The following is an 18,899-nucleotide window of genomic DNA, read 5'->3' on the forward strand; positions in this document are numbered from 1 at the left end:
AGGAACACCCCCTGCAAGCAAGCAATGTTCGGCTCTCTCTCTCTCTCCCCCCCAAACCCCCCGCCCCTCTGCCCGCTTCCTTACCCGGTCTGGGTTCTGACCTGCCTCGCACGCAGGCCCCGGCCGAGGGGGCTCAGCCGGACGTGCCTTGGCCCCCCGCCCGGCACGAAAGGCTCCAGACCCGCGCCGAACAAGCCCAATAAAGACTTCTCTCTAGACTTGGGGGGGGGGGGGTTGGCTGTGCCGGAGGTGGAGATGTGGGGCAAGGAGGATGCGGAGACGAGGAACGTTCTTCTCGCCGTCAATAAAAAGCCAGCCTCTCGTTTCCTCGACAATGTGTGGGACCCTTTTCTCCAAACCCAAATCCGTGCCGCGGATGGGTGGGGAGTTGGGCGAAATTTGCCGGCCATTCGCATGCCTCCGTTGTTAGAGGTTTGTTGGCATCTGTGCGTCTCGAGACGCAATGGAGTGCACCTCCGGGGGTCAGGCCAAAATGGACGGAAGAAGAAGAAGAAGAAGAAAGAGGAGTTTGGATTTGATACTCCGCTTTATCGCTACCCGACGGAGTCTCAAAGCGGCTCACGTTCTCCTTTTCCCTTCCTCCTCTGTGGGGTGAGTGGGGCTGAGAGACTTCAGAGAGAAGTGTGACTAGCCCAAGGTCACCCAGCAGCTGCGTGTGGAGGAGCGGGGAATCGAACCCGGTTCACCGGATTGCAAGTCCACCGCTCTTAAACACTACACCACACTGGCTCATTCCTGGCCTCACCAGCTAGATCATTTCGTACGCCCAGATTCCTGCGGTCTTGGTAAGACCCTCTCGGTATAAGGAAGGAGAGCTTTGGGCTCCGGCGGAGCCTGGGTAGATTACGGGGTTTGGGGAAAAAATAACCAAGAGACGCGCAGAAAAAACTTGGGGAAACTCGGCGGTGGGGACAAACACACACACGCCGTAAAATTTATTTGGAGAACAAGTTTGCGGGACAAGGCGGCTGCGGAATCCCAGAATTCCAGGTTGGGTTTTATCCCCGTCCCTCAAGGGCTTCTTCGCCGTGGGATACCGGCCCCCCAAATTTCAGTGGTACCTAAAACCTCCTTGCGGCATATATGCAGGGGGAAAACCGGGGACATTTGTAGCTGTCCTTTTTTTTTACGGATCTCGAAAGCGAAGCCTGGGGGTGGTTTGCGGTGGGTTCGGGTGCCGACGCGGCTCCACGCGGTTATACCCGCCGCCCCCCCTCCGGCGACGCTGCCCGTCTCCTCGGCTCGCCGCCCGGAAAACCGGCCGCCCAGCTGCCTTTACTCCTCTTGGGCGCCTTTTGGGCGTCGCTAGGATTTATCGCCGGAGAGGACCTGGGAATAAAAAGGGCACAAAACAGTCAGGTTGCTCCGCCGACCTCGCTCCTTGGTGGGCTGCATCAAATCGCGGAACTGTAGAATTGCAGAGTTGGGAGGGGGTCCCCCGAGGGTCATCTAGTCCAACCCCCCAATGTGAGACTCGAACCCGCGACCCAGGGGTTAAGAGTCTCGTGCTCTATCGACGGAGCCATCCCGTCATCGTTTTTATTTCTTGCCTTTCTCCCAAGATGGGAGGATTCCGACATTTGAAAACATGATCAAGGAGATAAACAACTATCTGACTTTTAGAAGAAATCTGAAGGTAGATTTTCCTGTTTGTGGTTTTATAATTTGCTGGAAGCTGCCCAGAGTGGATGGAGCAATTTAAATAATAATAACATTGGTATTATTAGTATTAGGACTATTTTTGGGGGAAATTTTTTTAATTAATTTTCAATTGCAAAAATCCAATATATGCCACATTGCGAAAATACCAAACTACCATTCCAATTCAAGTTATCAGTCAATTAAAAAGCCAGTTACACATTTTAGATGGCCAGATTTCAAGGGAAGGTAATTTCATTTAATCCTGCTTCCAGAGTCTTATTTAATGCAATTACATTTCAACCTCCATCATAATCCCTTGTACAACAGCTACAATGTTTTTTTTTTAAATTAAACTCCCATTCGTATGAACGCGTTTGATCATTTGTATTCCTGCAAGCGAAGTTCTATATCCTTTATTGTTCCCGTGTGTGACATTTATTTACCATTGGCGTTTGTTTATTTTGCCCATATTGTTCATATTTTTTTTTTGTCCTTATAAAACATCATATCTTCATTCTTACTGGTCTCCATCGTGCCCTTTTTATTCCTGGACAGAAGCGCAACAGAACACTTAAAGCGAGTGAAAGAAAACAGAGAAACAGAACTGCAAGATAGAGCGCCAGTCGTATGGGCAGAACATTAATTAATTAATGAGTTAATTAACAATTAAATTTTAATTAATCAATTAATAATTACAAATAATTAAATAGTAATAGTAATAGTAATAATAATAATAATAAATGGAGTAACTTGCTACAACTTTATTATTTAATCGAGCTATCAGGGATGCAGTTCCTGCTCCTTGTTTTATTTCCACCTATTGTTTAAAAGTTCGATTTGACCTCATTTAGGCCTAGCATTTTCCATTGTAACCAAATCTGTATTGTCGCGAGAGAGCTATATTGAACTTTTGCCTATCTTTGCTTTAAAAAGAAAAATCGATACGCATTATAATAGATAATAACTGCATAATAATAATAATAATAATAATAATAATAATAATAATATGTTGTTTGTTTTTTTATATACAGGTGAAACTCAAAAAATTAGAATATCGTGGAAAGCTTCATTTCTTTCAGTAATTCAACTTAAAAGGTGAAACTAACATATGTGATAGACTCATGACATGCAAAGCGAGATATGTCAAGCCTTTATTTGTTATAATTGTGATGATTATGGCGTACAGCTGATGAGAACCCCAAATTAACAATCTCAACTTTGGGGTTTTCATCAGCCATAATCATCACAATTATAACAAGCAAAGGCTTGACGTATCTCGCTTTGCATGTCATGAGCCTATCTCATATATTAAACTCCAGTAGCTAATGAAAACAATCGCTTACATAAATGGACTTTCCCACGATATTCTAATTTTTCGAGTTTCACCTATATACCCTGCCAATCTGGTTGGGTTTCCCCAGCCACTCTGGGCGGCTCCCAACAGATGATTAGAAGCACAATAAAGCATCAAACATTAAAATCTTCCCTAAACAGGGCTGCCTTCATACGTCTTCTAAAAGTCAGATAGTTTTTTATTTCCTTGACATCTGACGGGAGGGCGCCACCACCGAGGAGGCCCTCTGCCTGGTTCCCTGTAACTTGGCTTCTCGCAGGGAGGGAACCGCCAGAAGGCCCTCGGAGCTGGACCTCAGCGTCCGGGCTGGACGATGGAGGTGGAGACGCTCCTTCAGGGATACTGCGACGAGGCCGTTTAGTAATTAAAAACCAGCTCATTAAAAACAATAATTAAAACGCACCAAAGCATTTAGAGCCAGCAATTAAAACGACCTGAACGTAGCCGAACGGTCTCCCTCGGGAGGTGGTGGACTCTCCTTCCTTGGAGGTTTTTTAGGCAGAGCTTGGATGGCCATCTGTCCGGGATGCTTTGGCCCAGATTCCTGCATTGCAGGGGGTCGGACTAGATGACCGTTGGGGGTCCCTTCCAACTGAGCATCTGTTGGAAGCAAGCTCCGCAGCAGAAGTTACTAAGTCCTCAACCGTTTCTGCCCTTGCATGCCGCCGAGGAGCTTTGTCTTCCTCCGCGCCTGTTCGCCGGCGGCATGAGCCGACTCGCCATAGGCGAGCGGCTGTTTTGGTTCGTTTTTAACAGTGCCAAATTAGCCGCACGGATCCTCCCTCCTTGCTGCAAGGACAACTTGGGGGTGGGGTGGGGGTGGACGGACGGGGAGTTGTTTTCCTTACCTACCTGGTTCCGTGTTTTGTGGGACTTCTGGAGCGAGACCCTCCACTGGTCGTACATTTTGATGCTCAGGCTGGCGCAGCTTCCGTGTTTGCGCATCCAGCCGAAGAACTGCTTCAGTTCCCGGCGCAGCGTGTTGTTGTGCTCGCCGCTTTTGGGTTCGCAGATCCCCGGCGCCCGCCCTGGGAGGGTTGGAGGAGAGGGAGGGGAGAGGCGTGAGGAAGGCGGGAAGGAAACTCGAGTCGGTAGAACGCGAGACTCCCGAATGTGAGGGTCGTGGGTTCGAGACCCACGTCCAGGTGCCGGATCACACACACCTTCTGGGGTCAAGGGTGCATGTGTGTCTTAACGGGGGGGGGGGCTGCAGAACTTTGCAGATCCCGGTAAAAACGGGGCTTGCACTAGACACCTGAAGGACGTTGGAAAAGTGTGCGGCTCTCCCCCCAAAGAACCTTGGGAACTGTAGTTTTCCTATCGTGGTGCTACAGTTCCCAGAAGGGAGTGCCTTGCATCAAATATCAGCAGGGCCAGATTTAGGTTTGACGAAGCCCTAAGCTACTGAAGGTAACGGGACCCTTTATGTGCCCAGCAAGAACAAATTGCCGCTGGTTTTTTTGTGTTGAATATATGCTATATATGGTAATTTATGGACCTTACAGGTATCTAATGCAGGCACCCTATACATAGAAATGAGCAAACCAGTGATATTTTAGGGAGCAGGCTAGCAGGCGGGGTCCCTTACTTACATCATAGGAGCCTACACAACACAAAACACTATTGCTGGATGTAGGTCTCATTTTATTTGTTTTTATTCTACCCCTGCAGTTGGCCAGATTGTGGCAGGCAGCTTTGGCATACAAACAGAAATAGAATCATCTATGCCAACCCCCTGAAATACAGGAATCTTTTTGCCCAAAGGTGGGACTCGAACCCACGACCCAGGAATATGCAGCTGCCCCGTAACTGGGGCCGAACCTGCAACCTTGACGTTATCAAGCACCACGCCCTAACCAACTGAGCTCTCCAGGCTGACCTGAAGTCTCCTACAGATGACTTGCTCATGGAGCAATCTTCCTGATTTGCTTGCACAAAGCTTATGCGGAGGTTAGACAATGAGTTGTCTTCATCATCATTATCATTTATAACCCGTCCATCTGGCCGGGTTTCCCCAGCCACTCTGGGTGGCTCCCAACAGAATTAAAAGCACAACAAAACACCTAACATTAAAAACTTCCCTAAACAGGGCTGCCTTCAGATGCCTTCTAAAAGTCAGGTAGTTGTTTATTTCCTTGACATCTGAAGGGCAGGTGCCAACACCGAGAAGGCCCTCTGCCTGGTTCCCTGCAACCTCGCTTCTCGCAGGGAGGGAACCGCCAGAAGGCCCTCGGAGCTGAACCTCCGTGTCCGGGCTGGACGATGGGGGTGGAGACGCTCCTTCAGGTATACTGGGCCGCTTAGGGCTTGAAAGGTCAACACCAACACTTTGAATTATGAAAACAAAATAAAAAATTCCTTCCAGTAGTACCTTAGAGACCAACTAAGTTTGTTCTTGGTATGAGCTTTCCTGTGCATGCACACTTCTTCAGATACTTTGAATTGTGCTCAGCTAAGGACCCGGCCTGCTGCGATGCAGGAAATATTTTGCCCAACGCAACCCTGAGATTAAGAGCCTCGCGTTCTTACCGACGGAGAGTTTTATCAGTAAGGAATTCGGTGCGGCTCGAGCAAATTTTCATTCGGAAAGCGTGGCCCGAGAGGAAAAAGGTCTGGGAACGGCTACTCAGAACCAGAAAGGGCCAGACATTTCAACCTGTTCTTTGTAGGGGAAGCTGTTCCTTCCCCCTTGAGCCATCCGGCTGCCCTCCGGACCTTTCACTTTCCCCGCCTTGTGGCGAAAATCAGGTGTGTGTCCGTCGGTCCCCAGTATCCAGGAAAAGGAGAATGACGTCATATGTGAAAGTCTGGGCTGGAAAGGGTGTGAGCTTTTGGGGACTGCCGGATTCCTAGCTGGGAAATAATAACAAGACCTCCAGCCTGGCCCCAGAACAAAATATCCAGGTGCCGGGCATACGAGGAGGCTGGGATTTCTCTGGAGAAGATTCCTCCCCATCCCTGAAGTCCGCACAGGCCTGGGTTTGGCGCAGGTCTGGTTCTCCGGACGCCTGCTCGGGTTTCCGGGGAAGGGGGAAAGGCGGCCGGGGCCGGGGAAGGACCCCCCGAGCGAGGGGATCGCGGATGCAGCTGCGAGCCCCAAATCTCCGGGGGCCGCCGGCGAGGGACTGGGGCCACTCACCGTTCCGAGGGGTCGAGGCGGCCGTCGGGTTGCTCCATTCGCTCCAGATGCCGGCCTTCTTGGAGCCGTAGATGCCAAAGGGGTTGCAGCGCACCTGGACGAAGTAGACGGTGCCGGGCCTCAGCCCCGCGAGACGGCACGAGGTCTGGTTGCCCACGTTGTCGACCACCTGCGGAGGGGCAGAAAGAGGCGTCGGAAAGGGTCGTTCTTTTTCAGGACGGAGACATGGCCAGTCTTACCTGGAAATGTCGGGGGTTGAGCTCTGGAAGCAGGCATGCCCATCCCCTCCAACGTTTCTCCCCTGAAAATAGGGACGTCCTATTCCATCCCCTCCAACATTTCTCTGATGAAAATAGGGGTGTCCAGTGCTTTTTTTCATAAAAAAAATGTGTAGGGGTACTCTCATTTTCCTACTCATATTGAAATACTGCCCCTCAATGAGTCCAAACTTAGAGTCACAAAATGTTTAGGGGTATGTGTACCCCCATGTCCCCACAGAAAAGAAAGCACAGGGGACGTCCCGTTCCATAATGGTATTTTGACTATTTATACCACAGCCACTCTTGGTGACTTACAACATATATGAAAACATAAGACTGTAAAACATTTTTTTTAAAACCTTCCCTATACCAGATTGCCTTTGGACGGCTTGGGGGTCGGACAACGCCATAACCTCCAACATTTCTCCGATGAAAATAGGGACGTCCTAAGGAATAGCGGGACATTCCGGGATCAAATCAGAAACCGGGGCGGCTTCTCTAAATCAGGGACGTCCCTGGAGAATCGGGACACTTGGAGGGTATGCTTTTGCCCCCAAACATTTTGGGTTTAGCTGGCGTTGCCCGCCATTGGCTCTTGTCTCTGCAAGTCACAGCCTCTGGCTCCGCCTCCCATTCGGGTGCCCCTCCTGCCGCCCCCCAAGGAGTTCCCCGTGGGCGCTAGGCCCCCGCCGGCGGGAGAGAGCCTCACCTTCCACTCGGTGCTGTCCTCTACGCGGTACTGAATCTGGTACTTGGCTTGGAAGAGGAAGTCCTTCAGAGCCGGGGGGGCACTCCAGCGGACACTCAGCTGGTCCTCGAGGTCGCCGACGCGGTTGACGTGGACGTCCGAGGGTGGGTCGGTCGTGACTGTCGGGGGAGACCAACAGGTAGTACTGGATTTAAAGGTAAAGGGACCCCTGACAGTTAGGTCCAGTCGCGGACGACTCTGGGGTTGCGGCGCTCATCTCGCTTTACTGGCCGAGGGAGCCGGCGTCCAGCTTCCGGGTCATGTGGCCAGCAGGACTAAGCCGCTTCTGGCGAACCAGAGCAGCGCACGGAAACGCCGTTCACCTTCCCGCCGGAGCGGTACCTATTTATCTACTTGCGCTTTGACACGCTTCCGAACTGCTAGGTGGGCAGGAGCAGGGACCGAGCAACGGGAGCTCACCCCGTCATTGCGGGGATTCGAACCGCCGACCTTCTGACCGGCAAGCCCTAGGCTCTGTGGTTTAACCCACAGCGCCACCCGGGTCCCTAGTGCTGCGTTTACGTATAAGCTAAACAAGCGATAGCTTAGGGCCCCACTCTCTTGGGGGCCCCCAAAAATATTTAAAGGGGGGAAAAACCTGGATGTACAAAATATAACCTATCTATATCTATTCCAGAACACTTTGGTTTTGCAACGGACTTCCGGAACGGATAAAGTTTGAGAACCAAGGTGCCACTGAAATCTTGGAACAGTTCATCTCGCTGCATTGCCGTTAAAGTTTCCATTGCGCAAAAAGTGCTCAAATGGTTCCGTTCCGTCGTGTAAATAATATCTTTATTTTCTAATAAATGCAAATTCTCTCTCCCCCCCCCAAAAAAAAATTATAATTGTTGCAGATGGAACCAAGGTATCTCCAGAACAGGCTTCCTTTTCCTTTTAAGGGAATTAACCTTGCTTCTCGCAGACTTGGGACCTACATATCTCCCCCGCCTATGGGGCAGCCGTTACTCATCGCAGCCCGCAGGCATCTCCCGGCGAGCGCACGTGCGGGATTTGACCTCGGCGGGGGTCCAGGCACAAAGGGAAAGGGTTAAGGAGAAGCAGATGTCTTGGAAGGAGCCAAAAAGGGAGAGCGAGATCCAGGAGAGAGGTCCTAATTAAATTAAGAGACCAATTCCGCTCACATACTTCCTGCTTTCTCCTCTCCGGGACGCCCCAGACAATCCCTGTTTCTCCCCCCCCCGCGCGCGTTTCCTGGCTCTGCTAATGAGGTCATCGCCTCCCCTCCGCGTGACGTCACAGGTGCCCGGCGGTGACATCATCGCTCCGCAGAGCGCGGCAGAAGTGGGTTTTCACGGGCTTGGGAATCGGCGGGAAAGCCAGGCATCAAAATGACATTTTGCCTCCGGCGGCGTTTGGCCGGGATTATTGGCGTGCGATTTCCACATGGAGAAGAGGGAGGCCGAGAGGCGATATGGGAGTCCATCTTCAAATATCTGAAAGCTTGTCTCCAGCCAGCTGCTCCAGAGGGTGGTTGTTCTAATAGAACTGGGTTTCCTCCGTTGGCTCTGGGCAGCTTCCAGCAAAATATTAATAAAATAAAATAAAATGACAAACATTTTTGTTGTTGTTCAGTCGTGTCCGACTCTTCGTGACCCCATGGACCAGATGGCAGAATCTGAGGTTCTTGATGGCAGTATCTGAGGTTGTTGATATTTTTTCCAGCAATCTTAATTCCGGTTTGGGATTCATCCAGCCCAGCCTTTCGCATGATGAATTCAGTGTATAAGTTAAATAAGCAGGGAGACAATATACAGCCTTGTCGTACTCCTTTCCCAATTTTGAACCAATCAGTTGTTCCATATCCAGTTCTAACTGCAGCTTCTTGTCCCACATACAGATTTCTCAGGAGACAAATGAGATGATCCGGCACTCCCATAATAATGGGGCTGTCTTCTTCAGATGTTGTTGTTGTTCAGTCGTGTCCGACTCTTCGTGACCCCATGGACCAGAGCATGCCAGGCCCTCCTGTCTTCCACTGCCTCCTGCAGTTTGGTCAGACTCAGCTTGGTAGCTTCGAGAACACTGTCCCACCATCTCACCCTCTGTCGTCCCCTTCTCCTTGTGCCCTCCATCGTTCCCAAACATCAGGGTCTTTTCCAGGGAGTCTTCTCTTCTTATGAGGTGGCCAAAGTCTTGGAGCCTCAACTTCAGGATCTGTCCTTCCAGTGAGCACTCAGGGCTGATTTCCTTAAGGATGGAGAGGTTTGATCTTCTTGCAGTCCATGGGACTCTCAAGAGTCTCCTCCAGCACCAGAATTCAAAAGCATCAATTCTTTGGCAATCAGCCTTCTTGATGGTCCAGCTCTCACTTCCATCCATCACTACTGGGAAAACCATAGCTTTAACTATACGGACCTTTGTCGGCAAGGTGACGTCTCTGCTTTTTAAGATGCTGTCTAGGTTTGTCATTGCTTTCCTCCCAAGAAGCAGGCGTCTTTTAATTTCGTGACTGCTGTCACCATCTCCAGTGATCATGGAGCCCAAGAACATGAGGAAGAACTTTCTGACCGTAACAGCTTGTTTGGCGATCGTAGGAAGTGGTGGAACTTTCCTTCCTTGAAAAGTCTCGGGCAGACAGGTCAGGGACTCTCCAGCTATGATCCTGGCATTCCAGAAGGTTGGACTAGATTTCCTCCAGGGGTCCCCTCCCACCCCCTGCTGATCTCCACTCCCCATAACCTGATATCCCAGTTATGACATTTGAACCAGTGGAGGATTCACAAGCGATTCCCCACTTTCGCCAGCAACAGAACTTGCAGATTTCTGTGAAAATGTTTTATCTTTCTTTAAAAAAAAAAAACTTTAGAAAAGTTCCGCTCCAATTCTCCTTCGCTAGTATTATATATACTCCTTTAAAAGAAAACTCTCTCTCTCTCTCCATAAAAAAGTATAATATACAGAGCTGCCTGTTCCTGATAGGGGAAAAACCACACATTTTTTTTACATGCAGAAACTCACTAAGACTGTTTTCTGAGAACGACCGACCGATACCCCCAACATGCATATTTCTGCGAAAATGTTTTACCTTTCTTTTTAAAAATCTTTCAACGAGAAAGATCCGTTCTAATTCTCCTCCACCAGCTATATAAAAACGAGCCAGTGTCTGGGGGTGGGGGGGAAATGTTCCTCCTTTAAAATAAAATTCTCTCTCTCTCTTTATAAAAAAAGTATGATATACAGAGCTGCCCGTTCCTGATAGGGGGTGGGGAAATACACATTTTTAAGTGCAGAAACTCGCTAAGAGGTTTTTTTTTGAGAACAAACGACCGATACCCCCAACAGAAGCATCGTCTCTGGAGAAAGACTTCCTTACCCACGTCCACAATGTCTAGCATGACCACGTCGGAAGTGGATTTCCCCAGCCGGTTGGTGGCCACAACCCAAATCTCGTAGGGCGTGAAGAGGGCCAGGTCCTTTGGGATGTGGCAGGTGTAGGGCCCGGCCGTGTGATATTCCCGGCAGACGTTGTCTCGACCGTACCACCTAGGATGGAAGCGGAAGGATACGGTCGCCGTGGGGTGTGATACAGAAGTAGCAGCCAAGTACAACATTTCCTAGAGCGGACATGCAGGGGAATGTTTGGTCCAGCCAGTCGAAAACTTCCTGTTTCCTCCTTTGCATGTGGCTACAGGTGGGCGTGACCTTACCTGTCCAGGTAACAAAAAGACACACTCTCTTTTTTTTTTTACTTTCTCCATTGTTGCAGCAATTATTATTATTATTATTAGGAATAATTAGGAATTAGGAATAATTTATTCTTGGCCAAGTACATTTTCCAACATACTTGGAATTTGTTTCGGCTACATTGCAATGTAAACATACAGACACTTGTTCCTCTCACAACACAAAGAAGCAGAGAAACACCACCCATATTTTACCTCCCCTTAAGCTATACAACTATGAATTTAACAATTTAATGGCACAAGGGAAAAAAACTATTCTTGTGCCTGGCCGATTTTGTATATGAAGTCCTGTAGCGACGTCCAGATGGAAGTAAATCAAGCAGGTCTGTTGGAAGTACAATATTTAATATTTTTATAAGATGCCTTGGACTAGCTTTTGGATGTGCCATTTAATGTTTCTGTTTTGCTGGGAGTAGAGTTCCACAAGGAAAGCTTTGAACGATATATAACAGGTCTGGAGAACGTTCCGAAAAGTCCCATTTTTATATGCACCTGGTCGCTTCGAACTGCAAAATAATACCTGCAGTGGACGCAGCATAAAAGGAACGTGGTTTGGGAGGGGAGAGGAAAACGAGCTTTCAGACGGCCCCTGAACCTAGAGGCTGCATTCAGCATCAAGTCCATTTTTATATGCATGCAGTCGCTTCAAAATACAAAATGTTAATACCTGCGACGGGCACAGCATGAAAGGAGCGTGGTTTGGGAGGGAAGAGGAAGTAAGAAAGCTCGGGCACTTCAGAGATAGACTGCCCCTGAACCTGGAGGCTGCATTTACATCCTGGCCAACAGACATGGATAGAGCGACTCCATTTATCTAACTAATCCCTGGATTTTGTCTCACCTAGGAGGCATCTGCACCCTGCCAGGCTTAAAGAGAGCTTCCGGTCCTCTGATAGGCCTAGCCGCCTCCTCATCTCAGGACCTTACCTCAATTTGTACTTCAGGGTGTAATTTGTGTGCAGGTAAGTCTCTCCCTCTGTCCCAGGGGTCCACCTGCATGTGAGGTCCTTTAGATTTTTGGACCAGCAGGAGATGTTTGTCGGTTTCTCTGGCGGCACTAGAGGATGAAAATATAGAATCATCATCATCATCATCATCATCATCATCATCATCTATTCATACCCTGCCCATCTGGCTGTGTTTCCCCAGCCACTCTGGACAGCTCCCAATAGAATATTAAAATCACCATAAAACATCAAGCACTTCCCTAAACAGGGCTGCCTTCAGATGTCTTCTAAAAGTCAGATAGTTGTTTATTTCCTTGACATCTGGCGGGAGGGCGTTCCACAGGACGGGCGCCACCACCGAGAAGGCCCTCTGCCTGGTTCCCTGTAACCTCGCTTCTTGCAGGGAGGGAACCGCCAGAAGGCCCTTGGAGCTGGACCTCCTTGTCCGGGCTGGACGATGGGGGTGGAGACGCTCCTCCAGGGATACAGGGCCGTTTTGGGCTTTCAAGGTCAGCACCAACACTTTGAATTGTGCTCGGAAACGTACTGGGAGCCAATGTAGGTCTTTCAGGACTGGTGTTATATGGTCTCGGCAGTCCCCAGTCTGGCTGCCGCATTCTGGATTAATTGGAGTTTCTGGGTCACCTTCAAAGGTAGCCCCATGTAGAGCGCATTGCAGTAGTCCAAGCAGGAGATAACCAGAGCATGCACCACTCTGGCCAGACAGTCTGCAGGCAGGGAGGGTCTCATCCTGCGTACCAGATGGAGCTGCCCTGGACACAGAACTGACCTACGCCTCCATGGACAGATGTGAGTCCAAAACGACTCCCAGGCTGCGCACCTGGTCCTTCGGGGGCACAGTGACCCCATTCAGGACCAGGGAGAGAGAAAATTCTCTCTCTCTCTCTCTTTATAAAAAGTATAATATACAGAGCTGCCCGCTCCTGATAGGGGTTAAATACACATTTTTAAGTGCAGTGTTAACATCGCACTCTAATGACTTGTAACAGGGAAACAAACATGAAGAAGAACAGCCCGTTTTTTGGGTGGGGGACGGACAGAAACTCTTCTGTTGCTTGGCACCAGTGCAATGTTTAAACCTTGTCCTCTGGGTAGCAACGATTTGGACCGGGGCGTTTGTGTGCCACCGCAGCAGGGTGGAGGGAGGGCAAAATCTTTTCCTTTTCCCAGCCGCAGGTTCCCATCTTTCCGAGAGGAGTATCTTAAAAATAGCTTGCGATAGAAATCTTACGAATATTGATTTGGACAACTGCAATTTGGCAGCGCCTCGCCAAAATAGCTCCCCGCTCCTTTTTCCCGGGGAAAGAGCCCTTAGTTGGCTAACTATGGCAAGCCTTGCTATCAAACTCCCGAGACCAGAAAGCGTTTTTTATTACCGAAAGGGTCTGGGAATAAATGGCCGGGTGCATGTTAGCGTGGGAAATGCTAGAGTCAGGAGAAAAGGGGAGCGTGTATCTGGACGTAGCCGTGTGACGATATTGCCGCAGGGGACAGAATCGGGATTCAAAATGGAGACTGGAGAACTGGGTCCAAGCTGGCAAAATGAATTTCAACAGGGACGAATGTCAGGTTCTGCAGTTACCGTGTTTCTCATAAAATAAGACACCGTCTTATATTTTTTCCCCCTCAACAAAACACAGTATGGCTTATTTTCAGGGGATGTGTTATTTTAACCGCATTGCATCAGTATGCTGCATAGCCACGCCTCTCCAGGCTGTTTTAATGGGAGGTGCCGCGTCACTATGGCTTATTTTCGGGGTATGGCTTATTTTCGGGGAACGGCTTATATTTCGCAAATGCATAGAAATCCTGCTATGGCTTATTTTATGGCCATGTCTTATTTTAGGAGAAACACGGTAGGTAAATGTAAAGGTAAAGGGACCCCTGACCATTAGGTCCAGTCGCGGACGACTCTGGGGTTGCGGCGCTCATCTCGCTTTGTTGGCCGAGGGAGCCGGCGTACAGCTCCCGGGTCATGTGGGTCACAACCCACCCATTTGCAAGCCATTTGCAAGACTCAGCCATTGAAGATCCTGTTGGACGGTGAAACGGAACGGAGTTGCCCAGAAATGGGCAAGGCTGGCTGGCTGGCTATACTACAAAATTTTGTTGCTGGAGAAGAGAGTTTTTTCCCCCCAGACGTACATCCTACATAGAGAGGTGGAACGGAATGGAGTTGCCTAGAAATGGGCAAGGCCGGCCGGCTGGCTGTACTACAAAATTTTGTTGCTGGAGAGGGGAGATTTTTTTTTCAGACGTACATCCTACATAGAGAGATGGAATGGAATGGAGTTGCCTAGAAATGGGCAAGGCCGGCTGGCTGGCTGTACTACAAAATTTTGTTGCAGGAGAGGGGAGATTTTTTTTCAGACGTACATCCTACATAGAGAGATGGAATGGAATGGAGTTGCCTAGAAATGGGCAAGGCTGGACGGCTGGCTATACTACAAATTTTTGTTGCAGGAGAGGGGATATTTTTTTCCAGACGTACATCCTACATAGAGAGGTGGAACGGAATGGAGTTGCCTAGAAATGGGCAAGGCCGGCTGGCTGGTTGGCTATACTACAAAAAAAATTTGCAGGAGAGGGGAGATTTTTTTCCCCCCAGACGTACATCCTACGTAGAGACACGATCCGGCCAAAATGCCTCCGCCTTCCTTGCTGTGGCAGACCAGGTTGTCCCCCGACTGCTGCTGCGATCCGTTCAGGTTAGAGATCGTGACGCCCAGGGTGTTGGCGCCGAGGACCTTGTACGTCTGTGCCGGGAGCCGCCGGCCGTTCAGAGTCCAGTAAAGGTCCTCGGCTCGCAGGCTCGAGTCGGCGGCAACCGAACAGTTGGCCGTGAGCGAGGAGCCGATACGGAGAGTCGGGTCTTGGGGGAGGATGACGGCCGGGTCTGCAAGGGAAAGGAGGGGAGAGAGAGAGAGAGAAGAAAAAGTGGGCAAGGAAGATCAGGACCAGGTAAGCAACCTGGGAGTCATTTTGGACCCACAGCTGTCCATGGAGGCGCAGGTCAATTCTGTGTCCAGGGCGGCTGTCTCCCAGCTCCATCTGGGATACAGGATGACACCCTCCCTGCCGCACGACAGTAGGTATGTGTTTGTGGGGGACTCCCTGGTCCTGAATGGGGTCACCGTGCCCCCGAAGGACCAGGAGCGCAGCCTGGGAGTCATTTTGGACCCACAGATGTCCGTGGAGGCGCAGGTCAATTCTGTGTCCAGGGCGGCTGTCTACCAGCTGCATCTGGTACGCAGGATGAGACCCTCCCTGCCCGCAGAATGTCTGGCCAGAGTGGTGCATGCTCTGGTTATCTCCCGCTTGGACTACTGCAATGCGCTCTCCGTGGGGCTCCCTTTGAAGGTGACCCAGAAACTGCAACTAATCCAGAATGCGGCAGCTAGACTGGGGACTGGGAGCGGCCGCCGAGACCACATAACACCAGTCCTGAAAGACCAACATTGTCTCCCAGGATGTTTCCGAGCGCAATTCAAAGTGTTGGTGCTGACCTTTCAAGCCCTAAACGGCCCAGTATACCTGTAGGAGCCTCTCCACCTCCATCCTGGACCCTGAGGTCCAGCTCCGAGGGCCTTCTGGCGGTTCCCTCCCTGCGAGTTGCGAGATTACAGGGAACCGGGCAGAGGGCCTTCTCAGTGGTGGCACCCTCCCATCAGATGTCAAGGAAATAAGCAACTCTCTGACTTTTAGAAGACATCTGAAGGCAGCCCTGTTTAGGGAAGTTTTTTTTAATGTTGGGTGTTTTGTCGTGTTTTTAATATCCCGTTGGGAGCCGCCCAGAGTGGCTGGGGAAAGTGGCTGGGTATAAATAATAAATTATTATTATTGATCAGCTCCCAAGCCACATCCCAGAACATTCTTGGACGTCACTCGCTTTGCAGATTGTTTTCTTTTTCTTTTTCTTTTTTTTTAAACAGAATTTATTAGCATTTTCATAATATAACACAAACCCAACCCCACACCTACAAATACAAAAACAAATACAAATACACATAATGTCAGGATTCTTCTTCTTATTTATATACCTTGCAAAAAAAAAAAATTCTAGTTCTGAATCTTGACGTTTGACTTCCCCCGCCTATACACCTTCGGTTTTAAATCAATATACTATTTCCTTAACAACTTTTCTCTATAAAAAAATTTAACTTTACTTAAAAAGAAAAAACACAATTGTCTTAATCTTTGCATTATAACCTAGATCATAACCAAGTATTCTTATAGCTAAACTTATTTCTTCTATCCTTTGCAGATTCTTTTCATTGCTTTTCCACCGTACGGATCTCCTTCGTGAGACTCGTTCCCCGCCGGATTGCCAGAACGAAACGAGAACCTCAGAGCGGTTTACGGAGAGGAGATCTCTTGACCGAAAGCTCAGGAGACACCCTATTCCTGCGGCTGCAATTTGTTCTTTAATTCTGGATTTCGGGAGGTCAACCAGATGTTTTTTCAACATCTGCCGCTGGCAGATGTCGACAAATGCATCGGGTTATATTTGCACTATGGGCAAGAAAGATCGGGGCAACCTTTTGGGGCAGTGCTAGTCCCATCACCTCCTGGCAAATAGAAGGGGAAGAAATGGAGGCAGTGAGAGATTTCACTTTCTGGGGTTCCATGATCACTGCAGATGGTGACAGCAGTCACGAAATTAGAAGACGCCTGCTTCTTGGGAGGAAAGCGATGACAAACCCAGACAGCATCTTAAAAAGCAGAGACATCACCTTGCCGACAAAGGTCCGTATAGTTAAAGCTATGGTTTTCCCAGTAGTAATGTACGGAAGTGAGAGCTGGACCATCAAGAAGGCTGATTGCAGAAGAATGGATGCTTTTGAATTCTGGTGCTGGAGGAGTCTCTTGAGAGTCCCATGGACTGCAAGAAGATCAAACCTATCCATTCTCAAGGAAATCGGCCCTGAGTGCTCACTAGAAGGACAGATCCTGAAGTTGAGGCTCCAGTACTTTGGCCACCTCATGAGAAGAGAAGACTCCCTAGAAAAGACCCTGATGTTGGGAAAGATGGAGGGCACAAGGAGAAGGGGACGACAGAGGATGAGATGGTTGGACAGTGTTCTCGAAGCTACTAACATGAGTTTGGCCAAACTGCGGGAGGCAGTGAAGGATAGGCATGCCTGGCGTGCTCTGGTCCATGGGGTCACGAAGAGTCGGACACGACTGAACGACTGAACAACAAAAGTGCCAAACCCCAGGGATGCTGACCAGGAGGAATGTTTTTTAGAAATTCTGGACATTGTAGATTTGTCTTGGTCCGCTGCATGCAAAGCCTTTTGTTGTGTAGCTGGGTGATTTCTGCTTATATGGTCTCGCCGTGGCCATTGGCTATAAACAATTAAAAAGGGGGGGGGGGAAACTGCCGGTATTGAAATTTTAAAATGTTGCAACCCACCTTGGGACCAGCTGGCAAAGGGTGAGTCATTTTGGAGCTGGAAGGGACCCTGTGGATCATCTAGCCCAACCCCCCCTGAAATGCAGGAATCTTTTACCCAATGTGGGGCTCGAACCCACGACCCAGAGATTAAGAGTCTCATGCTCCACCGAATAAATGAATTAATGCTACTACTCTTTCATTACGTTTATTATACGCACTTTAAATGTACAGTTTGGATAAAGAATAATAAATAAACAAATATTAGCAGTAGTAAATATTCCAAACCGTACATTGAAAGTGAGTTCCCCCCTTTCATATATATATATATATATATATATATATATATATATATATATGTAACTTTTAATTAGATTTTATAATTTACATTTCAAAATATTTATTTAAACATCCTTAAGTCAATGGCTTTCCTTCTTCTCTGCATTTCATCCATCCCCGCATATTTTACATGAACTAAACCATTCAGTTATCCATTGTTACACCCATCAAAACTTATTTACACTGCTGAGTTTATCTTAGTGCTAAATGAACACAATTTTCACCCAGTCAATGTCTCCCAGCCGTCTTTAAATGTGCTTTCTTCTTGTTCGTTGATTTAAGGTTGTTTAAATGAATATTGGAAAACCGAATAAATTATATATGGAGGAACTAAGTTTCCCCCTTAAAGAACCCTGGGAACTGTATCTGGAGCTGGGAACCGTAGCGCCAGGAGGGGTAAACTACACTTCCCAGGATCCTCTGGGGAAAGCTGGGCAATTCCAATGTACGGTCTTCCGGCAACCCTTGGCCCATTCATAGTTGCCCTTTATTCTGGTGCCACTAGGTAGCGCTGTTTGGCGTTTTTCGTGCCAGATTCAAGATATCCCAGCTGCCCCACACAAGGGCCGGCACACCGTCAGGCGGCAGGATTCACGGGGGCAGCAGATCCCGACGCAGATCTTTATTCCTTCGCCTTGTCCCCGGTGAAGATCTTCGCTCAGTCCTTTTTCTCTGGGGAAAGCATCGCTTGCCTCCGACCGCAGAGGGCGGATCGCGGCCATCCTGAATCCCCCCCACCCCCAAAAAAATCCCTCTTTCAAAGCCATCCAAGTGGGTGGAACCTCGCTGCCTCCTGTGGCTGGGAGTTCCACAGGTTAACCACACACCGCCTGAAGAATACGGAGCTGGATGGAACCATTGGAACAACTCAGGAGGAAGCTTTCCCCTCTGCCGCTACGGACGCCGAGCAGAATTCGTCTTGGCTCTCCGCAGACGGAACCAATTACCTCAATATTTGGTTGCCCTTTTGCTGAGTGGGTCCAGATGTTGCGGGCCGTATTCCCACCAAAGGATCAATTAGCCTTGCAAAGGATCAGGGCATGGGGTTTTTTGGGGGGGGAGGGAGGAATCGGCGCTTTCCCTCCAGATGTTGCCGGACTCTGATTGGCAGGGGTGGCGGAAGCTGGCACCCCACGAGATCGAGAGAAAACCTCTGTATGGTTACATCCTGCCGTCTCCTCCGAAAAAGCTCAAAAAATCTTATTGTTCTGGCCTGGAGCTCAAGGAGGGCTGTGCGTTGCTCCCCCCCTCATTTAAACCCTCCCAACAACCCTGCAAAGTAGGTTGGGCCAAGAGGCAGTGACTGGCCTCCAAAAACACCCACGTG

The 18,899-nt window shown here is 49.2% G+C and overlaps 1 protein-coding gene across 2 annotated transcripts in view; it reads right to left on the bottom strand.

The window, feature by feature from the left end:
- Nucleotides 1-1,270: 1,270 nt before the first annotated feature.
- CRLF1 (cytokine receptor like factor 1) overlaps nt 1,271-18,899 on the bottom strand; it is a 28,105-nt gene continuing 10,476 nt past the window's right edge. The window contains exons 2-8 of one of the 2 annotated variants that reach the window (XM_033136832.1): nt 14,453-14,734; nt 11,798-11,927; nt 10,501-10,670; nt 7,125-7,282; nt 6,156-6,324; nt 3,869-4,044; nt 1,271-1,350 (exon numbers count right to left, since the gene is read on the bottom strand). In XM_033136832.1, the coding sequence (XP_032992723.1) occupies nt 1,327-1,350; nt 3,869-4,044; nt 6,156-6,324; nt 7,125-7,282; nt 10,501-10,670; nt 11,798-11,927; nt 14,453-14,734 (1,109 nt within the window). In that variant the 3' untranslated portion in view covers nt 1,271-1,326. Of the gene's footprint in view, nt 1,351-3,864; nt 4,045-6,155; nt 6,325-7,124; nt 7,283-10,500; nt 10,671-11,797; nt 11,928-14,452; nt 14,735-18,899 lie in introns of both variants that reach the window. The other variant, XM_033136833.1, reaches the window with a different exon arrangement.

This window comes from Lacerta agilis, chromosome 18 (genome assembly GCF_009819535.1).
Source record: "Lacerta agilis isolate rLacAgi1 chromosome 18, rLacAgi1.pri, whole genome shotgun sequence".
Classification (NCBI taxonomy): Eukaryota; Metazoa; Chordata; class Lepidosauria; order Squamata; family Lacertidae; genus Lacerta; species Lacerta agilis.